Source organism: Pimephales promelas, chromosome 4 (assembly GCF_988280905.1).
Source record: "Pimephales promelas chromosome 4, fPimPro1.hap1.1, whole genome shotgun sequence".
NCBI lineage: Eukaryota > Metazoa > Chordata > Actinopteri > Cypriniformes > Leuciscidae > Pimephales > Pimephales promelas.
Window position 1 is genome coordinate 12,623,022 of NC_142772.1, and position 26,570 is coordinate 12,649,591.

At 34.5% G+C, this 26,570-nt stretch overlaps 1 protein-coding gene across 1 annotated transcript; it reads left to right on the forward strand.

The window, feature by feature from the left end:
• The first annotated feature begins 575 nt into the window (after positions 1–575).
• On the forward strand, positions 576–19,472 carry LOC148981643 (uncharacterized). Its single transcript, XM_089129772.1, has 5 exons — positions 576–609; positions 7,954–8,706; positions 9,979–15,152; positions 19,051–19,200; positions 19,295–19,472. Exons 2-5 carry the CDS (start codon positions 7,954–7,956, stop codon positions 19,470–19,472), a joined length of 6,255 nt encoding a protein of 2,084 aa, XP_088985898.1. The 5' UTR covers positions 576–609.
• The last annotated feature ends 7,098 nt before the right edge of the window (positions 19,473–26,570 follow it).

The window sequence follows — 26,570 nt, forward strand, 5'->3', positions numbered from 1 at the left end:
CTGGGAGGATGGTGGGCTGGAAAAGGTTGGAAAAGAGTTTAATAACTTGTCTGAGAAGGTGAATCGTCATACAGGTCTAAACTTTTTATTTTATAAAATAGATAAGCACCCAACTGGGAAATGTACTTATTGTAATGAACCAGAAACAGTGGAACATGTTCTTTTTTAGTGTAGAAAATACAATATTAAAAGGAAGCACCTCTTTTAGTCACTACGGAACGCAAAATATCATGAGGTGTTATTGTCAGGTCTCTTGGGGAAAACAGCAGGACAGATATATTGTTATATAATTAGGTTTCTTAAAGAAACTGAATTAATTAAAAGAATCTAATAGGTATTATATATATATATATATATATATATATATATATATATATATATATATATATATATATATATATATATATATATAATACCTATTAGATTCTTTTAATTAATTCAGTATATATATATATATATATATATATAATTCTTTTTTTTTTCTTTTTTCTTTTTTTTTCTGCTTAATCTTTCGTTTCACAATCCAGTCCAGTTGGTGGCGGTAATGCACCGTTAAATGGTTTGCCAACCGCCATTAAACCCAAGAAGAAGAAGAAGAAGAAGAAGAAGGTAAAATGTGCTTTTTTTTGCTTTCACTTTATAATCGTATTAATTTGTAATTAGATACTGCTCATCCATAATATTTTTAATATAGTTCAAGTATTTTTATGTTACTTGATATGGTTTGTGTATTTGTGAAAAATACGCGATAGATGGTGTTTTAATTGAGTGAGGCCTGTTCACCGTGGCGTCGATCGTTGTAAAGTATTTTATTTAAGTAACTTATAATATATATATATATATATATATATATATATTAGTTGTTGTTATGAATGTATATGATACGTTTTGTGAAAAATATTTTATGATTTATCGAAATTATGATCAAATGTTGGAATCCTGTGCTAAAATAAGTTTGAAAATCACCAAACTTGCAACATTTTGAGATTAGGATTTATATAAATAAAACAAGAAATATGACAGACTGAAGTGCATATTTTTCTGTGAGGTAAAAATATTCCAGTTGTCATTTGTCGTGTTATGCTGTTTGATCACATACGCTCTGCGTTTATCTAAATTACATTCAGATTCGTCAATTAGAATGCATTCATGTCGATTGCGACATAAATTGCATGTTAGCTGCAGAGTTGTAGTGGTAATTAAGTTTGAGTGTAGTGTGTACAGGTACTGAAAGGTGAATGTGTGTAGCTACTGGAATGGATTGTGTAATAATTCACCTAGCTGTATGTAATACATGTTTAACTTATATTTGTATTGTATTGCGTGTGGTAGACTTAATAGACATTTTGCCATTATGATTATGCACGGCAATAAAATGTTTTAATGTTGGTTCAATTACAAGATTTTTTTTTATTGTGGAACAGTAAAATGTCTGCACAATCAACTTTTGAAAATATTGTAATATTGTGCTATAGCAAACACTTTATCAGTTAAGTTTGCGTCTTTATCTCAACATGTTGTACAATGTGACGTATATTTATATCAAATGTTAAAGCAGAGGTATAGTTTCAGTCATGAGACACTAAAATTAACTTAAATTCATTGTTCACATTTTCATGCTTAAACATGTTATACGCTTGAGAATGCACTGTTCAAATAGGCGGTTTTTTTTAACACATAAACCCGAAGCTCACATGCACTGCAGTCCTGTCAAACAGGATCTGGTTAATGAAGCAAATATCTTTGAGTGTTATTTTGCTAATATTGTCAACAAAAGATTTACCACAGTTGGGTTTGGACTAAAGTGTAGGGGAGTGTGGGGCACAAGGCAACGTGGTGCTAGTTGTAAACACAGTTTTAAATGCTGTAACTTGGTGTATTTACTAGGGCTGCAACTAACAACTATTTTAATAGTCACCGACTATTGAAACGATTAGTCGACTAATCGGATAATTATTACATTTTTCTAAAATTTAGCATGAGATTGCTTTAATTCTGTGGAAAATTATATTAAACACAAGAAAGAAGGGGGTAGTTCAATAAAAACTGCATATTTTATTGAACTTTGCTGCTGATAGGCCAATTCATACTAAAAGTAAATAAAAATGCCCTGTCTAAAACCAATTTGGCACAGTGCTTGGTCAGTATAGACATAAATATATAAATAGAGAACCTCTATAATTTTTATAAAGGACAGGCACATTTGTTTTACAAGAAAAAAACAATCAAGTAAACATTTTTTTTCCTGTAAACCAGGGGCAGGCACATTAGCAGCAATAAAACAGTAAACAAAAATATTAAGTGCATTTATTGAAATACATTCAGTGGTCAATCTGTTTTGCAAAAGAACTTTACTACTCGTGATCCAAAACAAAACGTATTGACTTCTATGTTATTTATTGTATTTTCTGCACTTTAAGGTGCACCTTCAATGAATGACCTATTTTAGATCATTTTTCATAGGGCGCACTGGATTATAAGGCGCATAAGATACTGACTTGTTGCGTTATACATCCACTAGATGTGCTGGGAATGTAGCGAGTGCGCGGCGCTGGAGGTGAGGCATTTATTAGTGTGAGCGCACTGGGGCGTGCATGTAACTTACATTCGCAGCCTGACTCATATGAGTATTCAATTCAATGTGCAGTGGCTTGCTGATAGCAACAGCTGGCTGATTTGAAGGAGACAACCCGTTACTGTGAATGGGGAGCGCTTTATGAACATTCTGTGACGCGCGAGCAGCACTGGGGACAGAGTGTGTCTGTTTGTGTGTCTGTTAAGAGTGATCGCAAGACACACATAACCTGATTTATACGAGGTTGAACTGGCTGTGTGACAAATCAGGCATAAGATGGACACAAGCGTGAGTTTGTGGGTAAATTTAATAATGGGGGCGTTGTTAACTAATGTTAATTGATCCATATATGCTCTGGATTATAAGGCGCACTGTCGTTTTTTGAGAAGATTAAAGGCTTTTAAAATATGGTAAATCTTACTGAGGCGAGGCTAACTCCGTTTCATTCAACTTCAAATTTTATTCAACTGTTCGACGTGCTTTCTCTTTAAATGTTCGTGCATCACCGACGTGCTGCTGTGATACGCAAGGACTGCTTTGCATGATACAGGTAATCTTTTTATTCACTGTATTCAGGCTAAAATGCTCTCAAACTTTAGATGTTTTGGTATGTGCAGCTGATGCGTTGGACACCACCATTTCTGTATGTTACCGCTCAGCAGAGAATGCCCATGTGCGACTCAGCAGACATTGTAATGAAGAGACATGCCTCAGTCGAAAAAAACATGTGTGGCGACAAAATCGACAATGAAATTCATTGTCGACTATTTCTATTATCGATTTTTGTCGACAACGTCGACGAATCATTGCTGCCCTGGTATTTTCTAGTTGCCATTTCAACAGTATAGAGAAAAAAATGCGTCAAAATTCCGAAATCTTTGTAAGATGTCACTGAACATTTATTTAACCTTAGCATATGTACATTTTTTACTTAAATAAAATGTTCATCTCTATTTTTGTGTTTATTTAAAATTAGACAAATCTGTTATTATTATTATTATTATCCTGATGTGTTGTTTAACAGTTGATATAGTTTGTTAATGTTTCGCTAATTAGCAGAAGACACTAGTAGGGTTTTAAACCCCAGTTGTACAAGAGGGGCATGTTGTAACAATGCGTTACAATGTGCCCCTGTAGAAATATGCTATTATATTGGCCCTTTTTGAGTACTTTTATATTTTTTTAATTTTGCGACATAAACAAAAATTTACCATACCAATGTTTGGTATCATTTTTTTCATCACAACATCACCTATATGACCAGATAATTAGTTTATCACTTTGATGTACTGTATCAACATACTGGACCCAAAATCACACAAAAAACATAAAATCCGAATAGAAATATTATAGCTTTTCTACTACAAAAAATACAAACATGCCCAATGAAGCATTTTAAAAGGTTTAATATGTAAACCCAAGTTGTAAATGTCAAAATATACAGGTAAAATTCAGATATAATCAAGCTATACAAAAAAAAATATGATTTACAAAAAAGCGAGTGTAGCCATGGGCTTTTTTTATTCATTTTAGCTTTGCCACTTTTAAAAAAAAAATTTGCACAAAAATATACAGAGAGCTATATTTAAGGCCTTGAAAATGAGGGTTCTCAAATAGTGCACATTACAACATACAACATAAAAAATGTCAAATTGGGATAAAATGAAACTATACAGCAAAATGCAGGTGTGGCAATAGGCGTTTTTTCTTTTCTTTTTTGCTTAGAAAGTACAAAACATTTCATGTTCAATTACACAGCTAGCTACATTACAGGGCTTTCATTCCTTGAGTAAGAGGGGTTCCTCAATAGTACAAATATACCACACAAAAGGTAAAATTAACACAAAATTAAACCATACACTCAACTATTTACGACAAATATCAGGTGTGTTTATTTGTGGTTGTTTTTTATATCTGTGCCAATTCTCAAAACAGTTAATCTCATCTACTCCTAAACTACCCAAACTACTCTTAAACTATCTACACTACTCCTAAACTACCTAAACTACTCCTAAACTATCTACAACACTCCTAAATTACTCTCAAAATCTACTCAAACTAGCAATAATTTCTCTCTCAATATATATAACGTCTATGTTTCTCTCTTTGTCTACTCCGTAAATCTCCTGCATTTCACATTCGCGTCTTTGGCTCAGTAGGCTCCTCCTTCATTCTGTAAAATGTGCAGCCTGAAGAGCAGAATCAGCAGATTCACACATTTTTTCTTCGTTTTGTTTTATGACAAAAACTGACAAAGTTATTAGAATAAATGTAACATCTGTCACATCACATCTTGCATTCTTTTACAAACGTGTACATTTTTTTATATAAAGTTTAAATGATCATATCTCCGTTTTTACTTGGTCTATCAACACAAAACAAAAAGTAAAATAGAGTTTCAAGTCAGCACTTTCGAAAGAAGTGGACGGCTGCACTCAATGTGACTTTGTTTTTATGCTTCGACGTCTTAAACAAAACATGTAACTTGATCACATTGGCGTGATTGGCGACCCCGAAGGGTTAAGAACACAAGAGAAACATGTAAATAAAGACTGAGAGTCAATGTTCAGAAATTATTAAGTATTACTTTGCTTTGAACCATGCTGTATAGCTGTTTTCCAGTGTGTTTGTTGTCAAGCTCATAATTAGTATATTTTTAATTATTAAAAAATGCCATTATTTTATATGAAAAAGTTAATAATTGTATTTTATGAAGAAAATATTTTGGTTTTGTCATTTTTTTCTTTTTTTTATTAGATCAGATAGCAATTTAAGCTGTTATATGGTTATGTTACAATGTGCTTGTCACATGTTACAATGTATCCCACCTATGGGGCATGTTGTCACATTTTACTCCCATTCTTTCAGGGTAAATCAAGAAAAAAAGTATACACTGTATTAATATAACAAAATTAGACATAATTGTGTGGTAAATTAATGGGGGGGGGGGGGGATCTCTAAACCCTAAGTAGTTTTACTGAAATTGACAAAGTCAAAAAGTGTTAAGTTGTGTCCTGCTTTCCCCTAATCAAACATTTGAGAAAAAATTGGATGCATTGCGTACAGGTCTTAAAGGAAGACTCCAAGCTAATGTCGGCACTGCCAAACTAAGACAACGCATGCACTAATAAAAAAATGCTTTTAAACATTTATCATAATGTAGAGGAGACGTTGAATAAGCCCTATGTCATAAAATGGTGTAGTGTTCCAGTTTGTCCTTAAAGGGGTAGTTCACCCAAAAGAGATAATTCTGTGATTGTTTACTGACTCTAAAGTTGTTTCAAAATTGTACTTATTTCTTTTTTTGTGCTCAACACAAAATAAAATATTTTGAATAACCTATTATATTGCATAATGGGGAAAAATACTTATATAAAAATATGTAGAGCTTAAATAAATTGATCAATAAAATCCGAATAAGGTCAATAAATTTATTGTAGAAAGAAGGTGTAACTAGTCAGTTTAATAGAAGAGTTATTTTTTGTGTAAAAATTTTCAGTTGAAATTGTGATTGTTCTATTTTAATAAAACAAATACTGACAATAAATAATAGAATTTTATTATTATTATTATTATTATTGATGTCTGTAATTGCTTATTAAAGTTATGTGATAAATAAAAAATAAAAATATATGTAATACAAGGCATTGTGTAAGTTAAATGCATTATTTTACAGTTTAAAAATTAATTGAAAGTATATTAATTGGTTTTGGTAATTTAGGGCACTTTCACACCTGAAAAAAATTTAAAGTTCACGTTTTGATTAGGACTGTCAAACGATTAATGGTATTTAGAATGAAAGTTGTGTTTACATAATACATGTGGGTGCATTGTGTATAATTATTTTGTAATATAAATTAGGGGTATGCACAAATACTCGAATTTTCAATCTGTAATTATTATTTGAAAAATAAAATACTATTCAAATTTTACTACGTTGCTTTGCTGTCCATGATAAATCCTAAGCTCTGACTTGGAGTTATAATTAAATGCACTGGATGGCGCTGTGGAGTGTGTTAACAAGTCTGTATTTGATCACATAATGTTGTCGTCTGCCTCGCGAACTTTGGAATTACTTGAAAATGATCTTAATAAATGGAATTACTTTTGATCAAATTAATTAATTAATTTATTAAAATATTTTCACCACAATGAGAAATCACATGAAATCCAAACAGTTGAATGAGGAAAGACAGTTGTCCATCACTGCATCACGACTGCAGATAAACTCAGCTGGACCCCATGTGATCAGATATGATAACTTATATAATAGCAAAATGATTTTGATACATATACTTCCTTTAAGTTTTGTTGAGGGAATCCGGTTTAAGAACAGAAAACGTAAAGTGCTGTTAAAAACGCTGTTATCTTTGTATCTCTGAAGCATCTGTCAGTGCAGCCTACTGTTATCTTTTCAGCTAAAAGAAAACTTTAACATATATTGTAAGCTTGTTGTGCATATTGCCTAATTGTAAGCTTGTTCAGAAATGGTGACAAAAACTTAAAAAAAAAAATGTAAATAACGTCTTTTTCGTTAAATGTCATTTAAATAAACTAATATTCGAATATTTGATTTTTATGAACCCTAATATTCGAATGCAATATTTTTTTAAAAATGCCCATCCCTAATATAAATACATACACATGCATGTAGCCTATATTTAGAAAAAAATTATTTATATATAAAATATTTATATTTATATATAATATAAATTATATATAAATTTATATACAGTATATACATGAAAATATTTTTTAATATAAATACAAGCATGTGTGTGTATTTATATATAGAAAATAATTATACACAGTGCCCCCACATGTATTATATAAACACAAACTTTTATTTTGGATGCGATTGTTTGACAGCCCTAGTTTTGTTACATTTTATACTTTCAGAAAGTTTTGGTTTGGGTTCACACTGCAATAATGCGACTGCACTAAAAAAACTTTGTGACATACTTGCATCCTGTGGTCAACATTTATGGTTATATCTAGTTCTATTTTAATCAAATACTGATAATCCTTAAAATTAATTTTTATTGGTGACTAATTGACTAGCAATGTTGTGTGAAGTTTTGTTCTGTGAACTTTTTGGAATATTTTCAGAACTCATCAGAAAATAAGTCGTTGTAAAGTATTGCTGATCTACGTGAAAATATTTTGGTATCAGTGTATTTTTGTGTTTGTAAACACATTTGTAATATGTTCAGGAGAACATTTTTTACAAAAAGGGAGGTAGAAATTAAGAACAAATGCTGATTTATTAGCTTATGACCTAATGATAAATGTTACTTATAAGACGTTTTAGGCTACTTTATAAAATTCAGTAAGTACTTTACTAAACTTGTTTGTCTATGTTTGTTATGTAATTGCAGATGCCACGTGGAAAGGGCTTTCGTCGATCCCGGGCGGCCAAGAGGAGGAATGCTGAACGCCTACTGCTCAGTTTTTCCATGGATTCTGCTGAGGTTATGCCTCCTCTTGAAAAAAAGGCAGTGTCCTTCGGCTCTACTATCGAGAGCATGGATTTCCCAATTTTACCAAATATTCCGGCAATTGCCAAACTTCCAATGACTTCCAAAAACTTCCCGGCATTTGCCAACCTTCCAATGACTTCCAAAAATCTTCCAATGTCTTCCAAAAACGTTCCAATGTGTTCATCTTTAGATGTCATTAACTCTGATAATTTTACACAGAGAATCATACAGGGTTCCTTTCATCAAGGTGATTCCAGTTTTGGTTTCAACAGTGGCAGACAGTGTGCAGCAAACAGCCTCACAGCAGTCTTGATGAGTAAGCTGAAGGATATGTTGACCTGGACAACAGAGGACCTGGATACAGTTCTGTTGCATGGAGATGAGCTGTACACCTCTATGAGACGGCAGGGGAAGATCAATGATAGACGTGGTTATGTTGCTGTTCCAGAATTGCCAACTGTGCACACACTCTTCAACACAAAATTTTCAATAAAGATGTCAGATTCTCTGAGTGGGTTTTTTGGTGTTGATGTTTATGAGGAAACATTGCGAGATGTGAGCATGTCTATAGAAGACGCACTTCAGAGGGCCCTGTTTCAGTCTGATGCATGTCTGTTGAACATTTATGGCTACATTTGTGCAGTTATTAAGGTTGGTTCCATGTTTGCCCTAGTTGATTCACATTCTCGTGATGGTAAAGGTATGGTATCCAATGCAGGCACAAGTGTAGTAGTTTATTTAGACAACATTTACATGTTGTTTAATCATGTTGTTAACCTCGCCGTGTCACTGAAAGGTCAGGGAAAACCATTTGAAGTTACGGGTGTGACAGCAACAACTGAGACAAGTTTATGTAAGTCTGGTCAACAAGGCAGTGTCTCACAAGTTTCAGCTACGCGTACAGTACAGCAAAGTAAGTGCATCGGTAACCGTAGTCAACAAACAAGTGCAGACAAATCAATGAAGACGTGTCCAGATTCAAGTAAGAAAGATGCACGTGTGCTGACCAAGTCAAAAGTTGTGCATGCAAGCAAGTCACATGATCATTTGTTAATGGAAGATGTCATTAGTGGACCTCCAGTATATGCAGAGTTCAGTTTCAAACCTTTGACCACTGAGACAACTTTATGCAAGTCTGATAAAAAAAGCGGCGTCACACATGTTTCACAAACGAGAGCAGCAAAGCAGAGTAAGTGTGTCGGAAACCCTGGTTGCAGAGAAAAAACATGTGCAGAGAAACCAGCAACTATCTGCAAATTGGTTGAGACCAATGTGGATTCAAGTAAGAAAAATAGACGTGTACAGACTAAGTCAAAACTCCCACATGTGAAGAAAGTACATGATGATATATTTATGGATGATGTAATTATTGGACCTACAGTAAATACTGACTTCAGTTTTAAACCTTTAACATCTGCAGATAAGGACGCTTTGTGTACGCGATTAAAACTGACTAATGAAAGTGTTGCTGTTCAAGACACAAATGTGTGCTCTTTAGGAGTACCGTGCCAAACGAAAAGCATTAAAGGAGATGGTAATTGCTTGTTTCGATCAATAGCACATGCAGTTTGTGGTAATCAAGAGAAACACCTGAAAATCAGACGTGCAGTTGTGAAACATCTTGAAGCTAACAGTTCTAAATTTGCGAGATATTTAAATGTAGAGATTACATCAATGAAAGATTATTTGACAAAGTCTAAAATGAATTTTTCAGGAACTTGGGGAAGTCATGTTGAAATATTTGGTCTAGCTGACTTTTTGAAAATCAATGTAATGACATTTAACGATGACAGATGGAATGCACATGTTCCTACCGAACAGTCATTTACAGATAATGCAATCTATCTGAAGCACTGCAATGGAAATCACTATGAAGTTGTTACATGTGTTAAAAATAGAAATCAAGAAAATGTTTGTGCACAGTCATGTAGAATTGAAGAAGATGATCTGAGCATAAATCGCAATTTGCGAAAAAGAAAATTAAATGACACAACTGAGAACTCTAAATGCAAAAGAGCACGTGAGGTTTACCACAGCAACGCTGATTTCAGGCAGAAAAAAATTGAGAACTCTAAAACAAAATACCGTGAAGACAGTGATTATAAAGACAAAAAACTTGAAAATCTTCAAAGTAAATATAAAAACAATATTAATGTAAGGCAGTCAAAACGTGAAAATTCAAAGATTAAGTATTCCACAAATATTCATTTTCAAAAACTTGTTCGCCACTATTCTAAGATTAAGTATAAAAGCAATAAAGCCTTTAGAAGAAGTGTATGTGAATATTCAAGAAATAAGTATCGCAAAAACTCTGCATTTAAGGCGAGTGTACGTCAATATTCAAAGAATAAATATCACAGAAACCTCTCATTTAAAGCTAGCGTGTGTCAATACTCAAAGATTAAGTATCACAGAAACCCAGCCTTTAAAGCTATTGTTTGTGAAAATTCTAAAAGGAAATACAACAATGATGAAAACTTTCGTATAAGTAAATTACAAAAAAAATCAGAAATTTCTGCAAAACTGAAGGAGAGACAGAAAGACATTGATTTCACTATTAATCAGTTTCATCGAGAAGTCAGTACAGGTCCAGAATTTGTTTGCTGTGTTTGCCATCGTTTATTGTTCAGAAAACAGGTTGTTGAATGTAGAAAAGATTGCTATAAAATCAGAGGTCAACAAATTAATGATCTGGCAGAAAGATGCATCACATTAAAGCATTTACATAATTGTAATACTGAATGTGAGAACAGATGCTTATCAGGTAATCCGGCTTGTAAATTGTGGATTTGCTATACATGCCATCGTAAAATCCTTGGTGGAAAATTGCCTGAAGAGAGTGTTGCCAACAACATGCATTTGGTGGATGTTCCAGAAGAACTAAAAGGTCTGAACTCTTTGGAAGAGCATCTTATTGCACGCAATATTCCTTTTATGAAGTTGCTTTGTCTTCCCCGTGGAAAACAAAAAGGATGTCATGGTCCTGTAGTGTGTGTTCCTGTTAATACCAAAGATGTATCAAATATTCTCCCACGTAATGAATGTGATGACCACATGATAAGAATAAAACTGAAACGGAAACTAACATACAAAGGCCATTATGAATATAAATATGTCAGCACTGATCGTGTCAGACATGCGCTGTCTTATTTGGTCAGACATAATAAGTGGTATAATGATGTGGAGTTTAATGAGCAGTGGGTAAACTCTTTGAATGCAACTGATGAATTAGACAACAATGATGATGATTTTGAAATGGAAGAACAAGATGTAACTGATCAAAATGAAGATGATAAAGCTGGAGCTGGAGATGACCCAGAGGAAGACATAACATATATTAAAGAACAAAGTGGTCTTTTGTCAGACACATCACTACAACCTGTTGATTTGGGTTCAGAAATAATTGATCAACATTTTCATGATGTACTAAATGTTGCTCCAGGTGAAGGTAACAGTCCTGTCAGGCTGCTAACTGATAAAGACAATGAGGCAAAGTGTTTCCCTGTTCTCTATCCTACTGGTGGTCCAACATTTCATGATGAAAGACAGGAAAAAATCACATTGTCACGATACCTAAATGCAAGATTACTAAATGCAGATGGACGTTTTGCACACAGCACAGACTTCATTTTCTATGCCCAATATATATCAGAGGTTGATCAAATTGTTTCTAATGTATCAATTGCACTAAGGAAAGGTTGTGAAAAAAATTGCTTAAAGGTAACACAAGATATGCTAACAAACTCTGATTCCTTGCAAAGAATACTAAATTATGATGAAGGTTATAAGTTCTTAAGACCAGTAAGGGGAACTCCTCCATATTGGATGTCTACACAAAAAGATCTGTTTGCCCTGATAAGACAACTAGGTATACCAACATTCTTTGCATCTTTTAGTTCTGCTGATATGAGATGGCCTGAAATGATGAACAGTATTCTTAAGCAAGAGGGGAAACAAAAAAACGTTGATGAGCTTGACTGGTCTGAAAAGTGTGGACTCATAAGGAGAAATCCTGTCACTGCAGCAAGAATGTTTGATCATAGATGGCATTGTTTTCTAAAAAATGTCATAATGTCACCAGCAAAGCCTATTGGGAAGATAAAAGACTACTTTTACCGTGTTGAATTTCAACAGCGTGGTTCTCCTCATGTGCACTGTCTGTTCTGGGTGGAAGATGCTCCGAAGCTCAATGATAATGATGCAGACAACGATCCTGCGGTTGCTGAGTTCATTGACACTTACATCACATGTGAGACACCACCAGAAAATGATACTGTACTTTACGAAACAGTTAACAGTGTTCAGAAACACAGTACAAGACATTCAAAAACATGTCGGAAGAAAAATACAGTTTGTAGATTTAATTTCCCACGACCACCATCCAGTCGTACATTTATTACAAGACCAAGTCATGTAGATGAGTTGAAAGGCAAAGATGGTGATGACACAGCAAGTGCAATTATAAAGAAAGTCAAAACTGCTTTAAATTCTGATGTCAATTTTGATTCAGTCGATGCCTTTTTTTCATCTATTGGGATTAATCAAACTATCTTTGAAAAAGCATACAACAGGTGTACCAAAAAGAAAAGTATTGTCTTGAAAAGAAATCCAGAAGATGTTTGGGTAAACCAGTATAACAGAGATTTACTGCGTGCTTGGCAGGGGAATATGGACATTCAGTATGTCACAGATGCCTTTTCTGTAGTGGTCTATATAATCAGTTACATCACAAAAGCAGAACAAGAAATGGGTCTCTTGCTTCAGCGTACTCAAAGCGAAGCTATGAATGGAAATGTTGATGCTAAAGCATCATTAAAACAGTTGGGAAGTGTCTATCTGCACAACAGAGAAATCTCAGCTCAAGAGGCAGTGTACAGACTGACAGGCATGCATTTGAAGGAATGCTCTCGTAAAGTACAATTTATTCCGATAGGACAAAATCCTGTAAAGATGAGTTTGCCTTTGAATATGATCCGAAACAAAGTGGAAAATGACCAATCTGATGATGACAGCAGTTTTTGGATGACAAGTCTCATTGACAGGTACAAAAACAGACCAAAGAAAGAGCCAGTAGAAAATCTATGTCTTGCCAGTTTTTGTTCTGAGTACAGAGTTCTGACAAAATCAGAGGTTTCCTCACATAACAAGACATCCGAAAATAAAATAATTAAACTCAATAATAACAATGGCCATGTCAAACGAAGGACACAAACTGAACCTGCAGTAGTGAGGTATCCAAGGTTTTCACCCACTAAAGATCCAGAAAAATATTATCATTCATTGCTGCAGCTTTTCTTACCATATTATGATGACTGTGATCTTAAGCCAAGTAACTATAAGACATATGAGGAATTCTACAAAAGTGGTGTCATAAAAACTGGTTGTGAAGTGAAACAAGTGAAATCCATTGTTGATGGCAACAGAGAATTGTTTGAAAAGGAAACTGACAAAATAGACCAAGCTAAACAGCTTTTAGAGCAAGTTGTGGATTTAGAAGATGCTTGGGCCCAGATATGTCCTGAAACAGAAAAACAGCGCGATGAATGCATAGACCTGATGAAGGATAAACTATTACCTGATGAAGAGGACACTCAAGAACTTATTCCAGATCTGACAGGAAATCCTCAGACTGTGTGTACTATTGAGACAAACCACACTACAATGCCAAGAGAAGATGCACTGCATTTACTGAGGTCACTAAATGAAGAACAATCTGCTGTGTTCTATAAAGTGCAAAAGTGGTGTCTACAGAAAATACTTGGAGAAAACCCTGAACCATTTCGGTTATTTCTTACTGGTGGAGCAGGCACAGGAAAAAGTCATCTAATTAAGGCAATACAGTATGAATCTTCCAGACTGTTGTCTCAGTTGTCTGAGAATCCTGATGATATTACTGTACTTTTGACCGCGTCAACCGGAGTGGCTTCCTTCAACATTGGAGCTTCAACCATACATAACAAATTTTTAATTGGTGCAAACGTCAGACTGCCATATCAGCCTCTCAGTGATGACAAAATGAATTCTTTACGTACAAAATTGGGTAATTTGCAAATTTTGATTATTGATGAAGTGTCTATGGTTGACCATCGTCTTTTGTCATATATTCATGGAAGGTTGCGGCAAATAAAACAAACTGGTGACTACTCTCTTTTTGGAAAAGTGAACATTCTTGCAGTGGGAGATTTTTATCAGCTTCCGCCTGTTAAAGGAACTGCTCTCTACGCTAATGCCAAAGGAGTAAACCTATGGGAGAATAACTTTGAACTTGCTGAATTAACTAAAGTTGTTCGACAACAAGATCCAAGTTTTGCTGAAATGTTAAATCGCCTCAGAGTACGCAAGAAAGATGAACCTCTTACCACTTCTGATATTGCTATGTTGAAAAACTGTGAAACAGGGGAGAATTGTAATGATCTTCACATATTTGCTACAAATGCTGAAGTTGATAAATACAACATTGAAAGGCTACATGAATGTTGTCCGGAGGCAATCAGCATACATGCTCAGGATTATGTGAAAAATTCAAAAACTGGACAAATGGAACGTAAAGTTGGATTTCATAGGAACATTTTCAATTCATCTTTGTCTGCATGCGTTTCTCTGGGTATTGGAGCAAGGGTTATGTTAAAGAAAAACATTGACGTTGCAGACGGCCTCGTTAACGGAGCATTTGCGACTGTGGTTTTCATCAGTAAAAGTCAAAACAAGGATGATGATTTCCCGTCAGCTATTCATGTGGAGTTTGATAATCCAAATGTCGGTAAAATTCAGAGATCTAAAATGCACCAGAGATTCTCCCAAAACTCAACAGTCATTGAAGTACAAGAAGACCAAGTCACAAATGATGGTGGTATAAGGCGTCAGTTTCCTCTACGATTAGCATGGGCATGTACAGTTCACAAAGTGCAAGGACTCACAGTAGATAAAGCTGTTGTATCACTGAAGAAAATCTTTACAGCAGGGCAAGCTTATGTTGCATTGAGCCGTGTAAGATCTCTAAGTGGGTTGATAATTGAGGACTTTAAAGAGTCGGCTATATTTTGTAATGACAAAATTGAGTTGGCCTTGAAAGATATGCCAAAATTCCCTTTGGAAGAGTACAGTTCTACTAAATCATTTGGTACATTCAAAATAATGCTGGTTAATGTACAAAGTCTGAAAGCTCACTTTCAGGATGTTCTTGCACATAAAGCTCTAATGAATGCTGATTGTATTTGTTTGACAGAAACATGGCTAAATGTTGAGGACAAAGGAGAAGAACCACAAATACCAGAATTTGTGTTCAAGCACAACCCAAGAGCTAAGTGTTATGATAACAGTAATGCTGTTTTTACTGATCTAAAACATCAGAGAGGCGGTGGAGTTGGCATATATTGTTCTGAGAAAATTGAGTGTAACATCTTTACTCCTGAGAACTGGAACTTAGAATGGTTATACTTTACAGTTCCACATGTCAATTTGACTGCTGCACTTTTGTACAAGCCCAATTCATATAAAACTGACATGTTTCGACAACAGCTATTACAGGTTATTGAAGAGGTGGAAAAGCATCCAGGACAGAAAGTAATTATGGGAGACTTTAACGAAGACATCTTTACTTCATCTTCAGTTGTAAAGTTAATGGAAAGTCATGGATACAGTCAACAGGTACAAAATCCTACAACGGAAAAAGGTACATTAATAGATCATGTTTATACTAAAGCTATGGAAGGTATAAGTGTTGACGTTGTGCAAACGTACTATAGCTTTCACCAGGCGATAGTCATTTCACTGCTGTGATAAAGATTTGTGCTAAAGATTCCGCCTGCCATTGGGGGAGGGGTGGGTAGGGAGGAAAGACAGAGAAGGCGGCTCCCTAGGGGTGGGAAGGTACTGAAGACTGGGTTGGCTGGCACAAGGGGTTGATTGGCACAAGGTTTATTTTTAAATCTTTTTAAGTTTTCATCAAACTACTGGATGTCTTTTTAATTGATGGTTAAATTACACTTTTTCCCTTTTTTATCACTTTTAACCTTTTTACTGTGTATCTCCGGCTCCCTCTCCTAAATAGGAACTCTGATTTACCCTTACCATGGTCACCATGGTGTGTAAATTACCACTAAATGTTTATAGAGCAGATATTTGAATAAGCCATTGCCACTGTTGTTAAGATGATCATCCCAAGTTTATTTATATTCACCAACACATTTGGGCAAGAAGTCAAGCCACATGGCAATTACAAATTAGTTGAACTTGTTTTATTTTTTGTTTTATGGTTTAAAACTGTGCCAATCAACCCCATAATACATAGCTAGTGGATTTTGATTAGTGTATGTTGAAGGAATTGGAACATAACATCATGGAAGTAATAGCAAAACTTGTTTATTTATAGATATAAATAAGGACTTCTGAAATTACTCAGCAGCTGTTTAAAAATGCCAAATATTTTGTTGTAACGTTTGTTGTGAAATCAGTTAAATCGGCAATTTGTATATTTAATATGTATATATATATATATATATATATATATATATATATATATATAGTATATTTTTATATAATATTTATATTGTATATTGATTTTTGTTTGCTTTTGTTTTTGGCAAGGTTATTTAAAAGTTTTATTTAGAATTATGTCAGCCAACCCAGGTTACTTTTAGTTTTAGGTTAGGTTACCAGGTTTTTTTTTTTTTTACTTATCACTAAAGGTTTAATAAATGCATTAAGCTTGAATCAGCAAGTTTTTTGGTATTATGCAAAACCACACCCAGTAGTGTTATGACTTTATAGAATGGTTGTAGCTTGAGATTTTGACTATGGGGCCAGACCATCATACACTGTAAAAAAATAATAATAATAATTTCATGATTTGTGATCACAACATTTTTTCTTTTGTCAAATCAACTTAAATAATTTATGTAGTTCACATAACATAATGTTTTGACTTTCTGATGATTAAATCAATATCAATCATTGTATTAACTCAATTTTCCATTTCAATGAACTTTAAAAATGAAGTAACCTGGTTGCCTTAAAATTTTAAGTTAAACCAACAATATTTCTTTACAGTGTATTAAGTATTCAGGTTTGTAGAATTCAAATTATTTACTTTTAGTAGTACTACATTTTTAATGAACATCCTTTTTTTGAATCAATTCTGAACAATTTTGAGATTCAGAATGGCTTTCTCACAAGCTATGTCCATGCTGTAAAGTTGCACTTGGTGATTCATTTATTATTTCTTTAGTTTGTAAGTAGAACCACCTCTTGTAGTAGTCATTTTTTTTCTAAAATGTTGTAAAATAAATGCGTATGTCAGATAAATTGACATAAAATTCAAATATGTTTCCTGATCTAGCTAAAGTGTTTGTCTTCAATATCGCCATTATGTTATGCTAAGAACTTTTAAGTTGTGTAGTTCTACTTACAACACTGTTTTTCTTCCCTATTATTTAATACCATAAAACATTTTTTGTACAGCTAATTTTATTTATTAATTTCAAGTAAATTACAATTAAAAAAATGTAAGATGCCAAAAACTGAAGTGTTACTTTCACGTTTTGAGGCAGAAACCTTTCTCAAGCCACAATGTGAAGCTTAAGGACAATTTATCTTCTGGATTTCCATTCAAAAATTGGACCATTTTCATCCTCCATCTTAAGTGACCTACTTCCTGTTAAAAGAACAGGAAGAACATTTCATCTCTTACTGTGACAATGGAGTGCCCGCTTGAACATCTGGGGGGGGGCAGTCCTTCCTAGTTTATTGTTTCCTTCATGTTTTACCCTGGACTAATTATGGTTCATTTGTTGGTCCTGTTGAGGGTCCCTGATTTAAGTCTGAGTTTTACCTTTCGTGGCTCAGTATTATAAGTGTCTTACTGCATCGAGCATTTTCCTGGTTTCTTAGTGTTTCTTGGTTTCACAGTTACTGGACTCCCTGCCTGTATCTCGTCTTCCTGTTTGCCTTATCCCTGCATTGTATTATTGCTGATCTGGACTGCTTACCTCGTTTTGACCCATGCATGCTTCCCTGTACCTGTCTCTGGATTCTCCTCTTAATAAAGCCTGCGTTTGGATCACCTCTGTCCATGTTCCATGTGCAGTTTCATGACACTTACCATCAGTAATCAGAACAAAGAATCATCTTCATAGAGACCTGATGTGAGTATATTTATTAAATGCTGTTTTGAATTTGCTTTTCATAACAATATTATTCATAAATGTTCTTAATATTGCATCAAACAACTAAATTTTGTTTTATTGTTTCGTAGGATTATGATGAGGACACTACCATCATCTTCTGGTTTAGAACAACTGACCATCTGATCATCTATTTGAGAAAAAAAACTACTTTATTTGATGCACAGCAGACAACAAAAAGACTGCACGTCGCTAAATCTATGCTTCTAAATACAGACTTTATGTGAGTGTACATAGTTTTTTCATATTCAGATTTTTTTTAAATTACAACATAATGGAAAAATATTTTTTGTTATGTTTGTAGGAATATATGAGAACATTTCAAGATTATACAGGATGATACGCAGATGTGGTATAGTCATGACACCATGCATACTTTCATTCACAGAAACTGTTCACAACAGGACAGTAGTAGCAGAAAGAACTAATTTTCATTACACTTTGTATTGCAATGTGAATACAACGTATATTTAATGTCTTAAGGTGGAAAAGTAGGACTTAAAACTTGCTTGTTCAAGCTTAATAAGGTCAACAAAGGCACTAAACTTCAACATTCTAGATGTCTTATTCTGATTTTGGACTCCTATTTTAATGTTAATTTTGTTAATTTTCTTCTGTTGACATACTGTTTTCTGAATTACCTGTTTGTTGTGTTCTTATTAGTTTCCTTGGTTAAACATTATGCTTGGTTGTGTTTATTTTTTTTTTCTTTCATCATCTCTATTCAAACTCTTGTATTTGTTCCGTTTATTGCTATTGATTATTTTAGTTTAGTTTTGATTGTTGTCGCCTTGGCTCCATCTTTGTTGCTCAGTCCATTGGTTGTAGTATATGGCCTGTCATCCCTCTGGTTCAATGGCTCCCTCATCATTCAGACTTCGCTCTGGTCTGACAACCCTGGTTCCACAACATCATCTGGTTCAGTGGTATCACACTGGTTCTCCAACCCTCTGGCTCCATCAAGGTAACCTACTCTATCATTCTAACTGAAAAACATATTTAAAATGACTTGATCTGAGCATATTTAGTATTTATAATTGCTGTTCTATGTGTTCTAGGACTATGAATACACTACACATCGTCTGTCACCTTCTAGTTAAAACAACAGACTCTACCTGCACCCTCCAATCATTTGGCTCCACTGTAGTCCATCCCTCCAGCTTCACCATGTTTGTCACTCCCACCAGCTTGATCTCAATCTGCAGATTTTCTACGTCCACCTTGGCCCTCCAGTAAAGTGGTATCACCTTGGTTCTCCAGCCTTCCTGACTTCACCTTGGTCTTCCATATGTTCTGAACTGGTCTGTACCACCTCTACCATGAGCCTCTATTCCTGCGCCTCCTCCACTATGCCATTTTCTTTCCTCCACTGCACACCCATGGGCTCCTCCACCAGTTGTGTGGTGTCTTTCTCGGTGTTCTCCACCTTAGTCTCTTCTCCCCACCACCATACTGCTGTTGTGATGTTGTATTTAGGCATGAAGAGCTGCTTTTTAGAACTGCATGTAATTTTAATGTTCTGTTTCAATATTTATATTTAATATTTATATTTAAACAATATGAATGTAAGCCAGAGGAGAACTGGCCCCCGACTGAGCCTGGATTCTCCCAAGGTTTTTTCTCCATCCAATCTGATGGAGTTTTGGTTCCTTGCCACTGTCGCCTTGCTTTTGGCTTGCTTTGGGCTTGCTCAGTTGGGGTTATTTAGTGTTTAGCAATGTTGTTGATCTGTGTTGTGCTACTTACATGTTATCACTCTGAAGCTGCTTTGATACAATCTGTATTGTGAAAAGCGCTATATAAATAAATGTGACTTGACTTGACTTGACTTGTTTCTGTTCTAGGACTCGTAAGTAGATTTAAAATATAGATATCAATAGTTTCTCAGTCCATACTTATGTTTAAGGTGCCTATGTTTCTAGTGTGTTCTCATTTGTTATATTGGTTGGCCATTATGCCTACTTGTGTTTAGTGAATTTGTTATTATTTCTATGCATTTTTACTCATTTGGATAATACAAATGTATGGCTTTTCAGTTTTAAATTGATTTACTTAATTAAATACAGAAATGCTACTTATTGTCGATACATACTAAGAATTCTGTCATTTTTATTATAATTTATGAAAACGTTAGTTTTGCCTGTGAACTTTTTTTGTAGTCTTGAATATTTTGTTTAATGTATACAGTGACTGTATAATGTGTGTTATAATGTGTGTGTGCCTGTACTTCAATTAAAGCTCATATTAATTTATAATATCAATTAAAGTGAGGGTATACATTAAACTGTTTAAAGCATGCATTGTTATTTGCATCAATCATTATCATCTTATGCAAATATAATCTATATTGTTTTTTGCCATTTATTTACAGTATATCTACTAAACCTTATAACAATAAAACCAAATATGTATTTCAAATGGGCAAAATGCTAAATTTATGATTTTCAATCAAATTACATTTAAATGGGCTTCCCTTGTGAAATAAAGCATTCCACTGTTTTAAATAATAGTTTAATAGTTTATCACAAAGGAAGCACAGACAGACAGACAGACAGACAAACAGACAGACAGACAGACAGACAGACAGACAGACAGATAGATAGATAGATAGATAGATAGATAGATAGATAGATAGATAGATAGATAGATAGATAGATAGATAGATAGATAGACAGACAAACATTTAATGCAAAAACCAGTGTGAATAACAACATCTCAAAATTAACTAGAGAGTGTGGATACATAGATATGGCATATTTATAAATGTAATCCATGCATTTATTTGTCATTTAAACGGATGCAAACAGGGAAAAAGAGTAGAAAACACTTATTATCCTGTCGCCCCCTCTAGTAGACAGCAATACGTATTACGGCCTTCATTAAGATTAAACAAGTCAAAGGATTTTGTTGGGAAAGTAAGTCTGGCCAGTTAAAAAAAATATAAGTGTGTCACACCAGTCTGTAGGTCTGAGCTGAGTTTGGTGAAGCATAAAGCATACTTTATTAAGCCAACATAATAAATTAACTCAGAGAAACATTGACTAATTCAGTGTGTAATAAAATTGTATTAGTTTTATAATAAAACCACATTTTAAACATATGCCATGTTATACCAACATTAATCTTTTTGAATCTTAATTAAACATTAAGATTTTAATTAATCCCATATTTGGTAATTTTGTCAGGATTAATGTACATTCACTGATTCTAGCTTCTCTCTTTTCTGTCTCTTTATTTTCGTGTTAACTCATATACACATGCTTACATTCATAAATATAAACATTATTTCTATTCAATTTTCTAAATTATTTATAGCCTACATATGTCACAAACGGCCTTTTGCTGTAAATAAAAGACGAGAGTGGTAAATGTTACGGAGATATTATCATGGTACAGTTCAGTATTGATTTTTATTTCCACTTCCCTTTCATCTAAGAGATTGAACTATTTGCACTGTATTTATTCATGGGAAATACAACATGCCAAAATAATCTGTCATAGAGCCTACTGTGGTTCACATTATTAGGGTCGCTTGCAAGTCACAACAGCACAAATTACGTGACCAGCAAAATATTTCAATATTTCGTCAAATATTGTGTGTAGTTAAGAGTGAGTGGTAGTTTCAGACATTATTTTATTAAAGTGCATTTGGCAGTGCCACACTCGAATTGACTCTTATTTTGCCTGACAGAAATAAAATCTCGTCGCTTACTGAAATCGGTGCGTTTTGACCAAATTAGATGAAAGGGGCGTTTCAGCGACGCCCATGTGTGCAATGAAATATCGAACCCATAAACCAATGTTTAAACCTTCACCGTCATAACTTTCACCTTCTTTTTGATTATATTCTATTTGTAACGTAGACATAACAGCCTTTATATGAACAATCAATAGACCATTTCACAAGATGTAAACAACACTGGTCCAGAAACACTTTCAGTTTGTAACTGTTTTCTTTATTTCACATGTAAAGAAAACATCTTAAAGATGTTTGTTTAACTTTTTGATTCAGTTTTAAATGTTCTGTTGGTTGTATTTTATCCCAGCTTTTATGTAGTGTTAAAAAACTGAAACAGGAAGTGCTTCTGGACCAGTGTTGTTTACATCTTGTGAAATGGTCTATAGGCAAGTAAACAGCAGGGATGTGGTTAAAAATATGTATCCTGTATAAAATACAAATGTAAGTATATATTATTCAATATTTATAATGTCTCATATGCCAATATTTTATATTAATATTATGTTAATTATGTGTTTTCTGTTGATAGAACATGTCTTGGTGCCATAAGTAATATAATGAGGGTTCAAAGCACTAAAGGTTAAGTCCCTAATGTAAGCCTATATCAGCCATTTCAACTGAAATACAAAGGCTGTGATATTAATGTTGGCCACTAGAGGGAGCTTATTGATCTTTGAGAATTTGTATAACTATTGTGACAACATCGCTTTACATAGAATCTGTAATATGCTGAGAATGTTAAAACTTTTTAAATAAAATAAAACGCATAATTTCAAGTTGACACAATTAAAGATATTGCTGTCCATTAATAAAAATTTAAATTAATATGACATTTTATTCTTCTTTTCAATATAATATACATTTTCTATAAAATACTTATTTTCTTTTGGCCAAATATATAGATTTATGTGTGCAAAAATGCCCCAATAATGACTTACTGATTTTTATAGATACAGTTAAGCATTATCACATGAACAAGAATGGTGGTTTTATTGAATATAACCTATTTGATTGAATGATTCAATGACTCGCTCGTTAAAATAAAAATATACAATAATGAATAAAATAATTAATCAATGGGCTCCACTTAAAGACAAATCTGCAAGGTAGGCACTACAGTAAGCACTAGTTTATATTTGTTCATTATTGTCTATTTATTGTCATGCATATATGCTACACAGTATAACTGTTTCATTAGATTCAGCTACATAATAAGGAGCTTAAATAATTGTTACTATTATTAAATGTCATCTTGTTGTGTTGTTTGGTGAAACAATTGATGAAAAATGAATATGCTGTATCTAGAACTTTTATTTATAGAAAATATTCACATCATTAAAATCACACTGTAATTTCACTCTTTACATTGTCGTCGTCTCGGCGCTGGCTCTGCAGAACTGCGGATCGTACACACAAGTCTTGTACAGGACCATATAGGCATCTAAAGATTCATATGCCCTCAGTTTCTCTTTACGATCGGTTTCTCTATACGGTTGGTGTAGAAGTCAGGCCACTCAACCGAGGTAACGTACGTTAATCCTGTCAGATCGTCCATGCATTATGTGAGCGTGTAGGCGGCTACAAGTCGGCCAATCTGGTTCTGTCCGTTAAAAATAACTTTTGGAAATAACAATAGCGGTCCTGGACACTGAGTGATCTTACACATTAAGATAATATCGGATTTTCTCCAGTCATTGTTAATAAACAAGCTAACAATCCTTGCTGCTAGCGTTAGAGAAGCGGCCAGATGGATCTTTCTGCCTCCACCTAAGCTCCACCCACAAAAAACGTCACCATGTTTACCAACTATAAAAGGGTCTATAACTGCTGAAATGTAACTGACATATAGCAACCCTTCTCAAAGTACATGCAATTTAATTGCAATACAGACAAAGACACTGCATGCCAATTTTGAAATCAATCAGACCAACATTTCTAAAGTTACATCAAAATTCACAGCAGTGGCAAAATTAAGAGTTAAACAAACATTGTAAGTAGAATCAGACTAACTAAAACACCCAAAGTCATAAGATGATTTTAGGCAAAATGGCAGAACATTATCAATAGTCAATAATAATAATGATTTATGATGGTACACTTTTGACCAATAGGTGGAGCAGTTACAAAATTGATGTGATGTGGTCAGAGTGAAGTGACAATGACACGTATAAAGTTTGGTGTCAATTTGTCAAGGCATTGCAGAGATAAAGCCTAAATAGTCATTTTGTGCAGCATGCCTCAACTTTGATGCTGTAATATACAAAAACAATTTTGTCTATCGTCACACAATCCATAACTTTTAGTCGGCACGGTCTGGAGATGATTTGATTCAATTTTGGTGAAAATCGGAGCAACGGTCTAGGAGAAGTTCGAAAAAGAAGGTTTTTCAAAGAAATAAAGATGGCGGACAAGAATTTTGGCTGATTATGGCAAACCTGATATCTATGTTTTCAGCATAACCCAAGGAATCTATTAAAGTCAGTTTCATTGCAATAGGCAAATTTATTCAAAAGTTATTATCATTTTTAAAAAATATTTATAACTTTTGACCAACAGGTGGCGCTGTCCCAAAATCTTTTGAGTACCTTCAGGGCATGCTGCTTATGGCACACACTGAGTTTCGTAATGTTAGACCAAAGCATTTGTTTAGTACAGCATTTTATTTCACAAAACTGTATTGAAGTCAATGGGAATTTCACGTTTTGTTCTATTATAGCGCCACCAAGAGGCTCAGTCCCACAATTTTTTTTATGTGTCCTCAGATTGACCCCATACATATGTGTGTCAATTTTGGTGCAAATATCTCAATTCGCTTCAGAGTTATATACATTTATGTGAAAAAACACGTAAAAAATGACTGACACATGACTTTGTTTGAATTTTACTACCCCTTACTATCAATATTTTCGCATTTGGGCATTAGCGTATAGTTAACAAGCTATGATTCCGTGTTTCTGACGATGGTTTCGTCTCGATCGGAACAGCGGTTTTGAAGATATCGCCAAGTGTTTTTTTCGCGCTAAATCGCTACGCTACACCAACCGTAACACGAAACCCAGCATGTTTAGTATCGTTGGACTCGGCAACGATTCAGGAACTCAAAAAGATGACTCCCGTGAAAATAAGTGTACCACACCCAAAGTTATAAGCGTTTGAAAAAAACAATTCACCACTAGGTGGCGCTGTTTCGAAACTTCTCAGGCTTCTTCAGGGCATCGTACTGATGACCCATACCGAGTTTCGTAACAATTCGTTCATGCGTTCAAAAAATACAGCATTTTAGCACATAATTCAAAATGGCCGACAGCCAAAATGGCCGTTCTGGGAAAACTGGATATCGGTGGACTCGGCATGACGCCCTGAATCTAACGAGACCAAATTTATGATTTTTGGACAAACCGTTCAGAAGTTACGAGCAAAAATAGCCATTTTTCATATCTCCGGACCACTAGGTGGCGCTGCGCCGAAACGCAGCACGTAGCCTCAGGTCATGCTTGTGATAACACGTACCAAGTTTGGTGTGAAAACGAGTAAGCGTTGCGGAGATAAAGCCTTACGTCTGTTTTCGCAAGCGTTACGTAAAATTTGTTTGTGCGTTTATCAAAAACGGTTATTCGAATTATCTTGAATTCCATAACTTTTTGTCAGCACTGCCTGGAGATGATCCGGTGCGATTTTGGTGAAAATCGGACAAACGGTCTAGGACGAGTTCGCAAAAGTACGTTTTTTAGAAAATTCAAAATGGCGGCCATGTTTTTATGACGGAAAATGACGTCATAGGGTGGGATCGAATCGGCATGAGCTCAGGAATAAGAGGAAAAAAGAATTTTGTTGATAGGTCTTACGGTTCAAAAGTTATTAGCATAATAAAAGTGAAACTTTGGACAGTTGGTGGCGCTAGAGGGAATGAGTTAGAGACACCAAAATTGGTGTATTTAAAGTTGGGACTGTCCTCTATCAGAATGTCAAACCAAAACAACTTTCCCGCAAACCGGTCTATGGGCTGCCATAGACGCCCAGTCGGAAGAAGAATAATAATAAATATAGCTGCAAGCAGCCATTACCGGGGCCAAGCGCAAGAAGCGGCAACATATGCCAAAATGGCTAGGAGTGGAAGACCAACTGCAGCAAGGAGCAATTAAGGGCATTTTGAGAGAACTTTGGGCAAATGGCTAAAAAAATCACATAAACATTAACTTATAAGATGATTTAATGGGTTATCACTTTCGAACAATAGGTGGCGCAGTTATGAAATAGATGTGATGTGGTCAGAGGGAGGTGACAATGACACATGCAAAGTTTGGTGTCAAAATGTGAAGGCATTGCAGAGATAAAGCCTAAATAGTAATTTTGGCAGCATGCCTAAACTTTGATGCTGTGGTATACCAAAACGGTTTTGTCTATCATCGTGCAATTCATAACTTTTAGTCGGCACAGTCTGGAGATGATGCGATTAAATTTTCGTGAAAATCGGACAAACGGTCTAGGAGGAGTTCGAAAAAGAAGGCTTTTCAAAGAAATAAAGATGGCGGACAGGAAGTTTGTCTGATTATGCAAAACCTGATATCTATGTTTTCGGCATAACCCAAGGAATC

Bases quoted from the DNA above. Each gene is read 5' to 3' on its own strand.
- LOC148981643 (XM_089129772.1), top strand. From the start codon at position 7,954: ATGCCACGTGGAAAGGGCTTTCGTCGATCCCGGGCGGCCAAGAGGAGG. The intron at 8,707-9,978 runs GTTGGTTCCATG...GTTTGTGCACAG, and splicing joins ACATTTGTGCAGTTATTAAG to TCATGTAGAATTGAAGAAGA. The intron at 15,153-19,050 runs GTACAGTTCTAC...TTTGTTGCTCAG, and splicing joins CCAAAATTCCCTTTGGAAGA to TCCATTGGTTGTAGTATATG.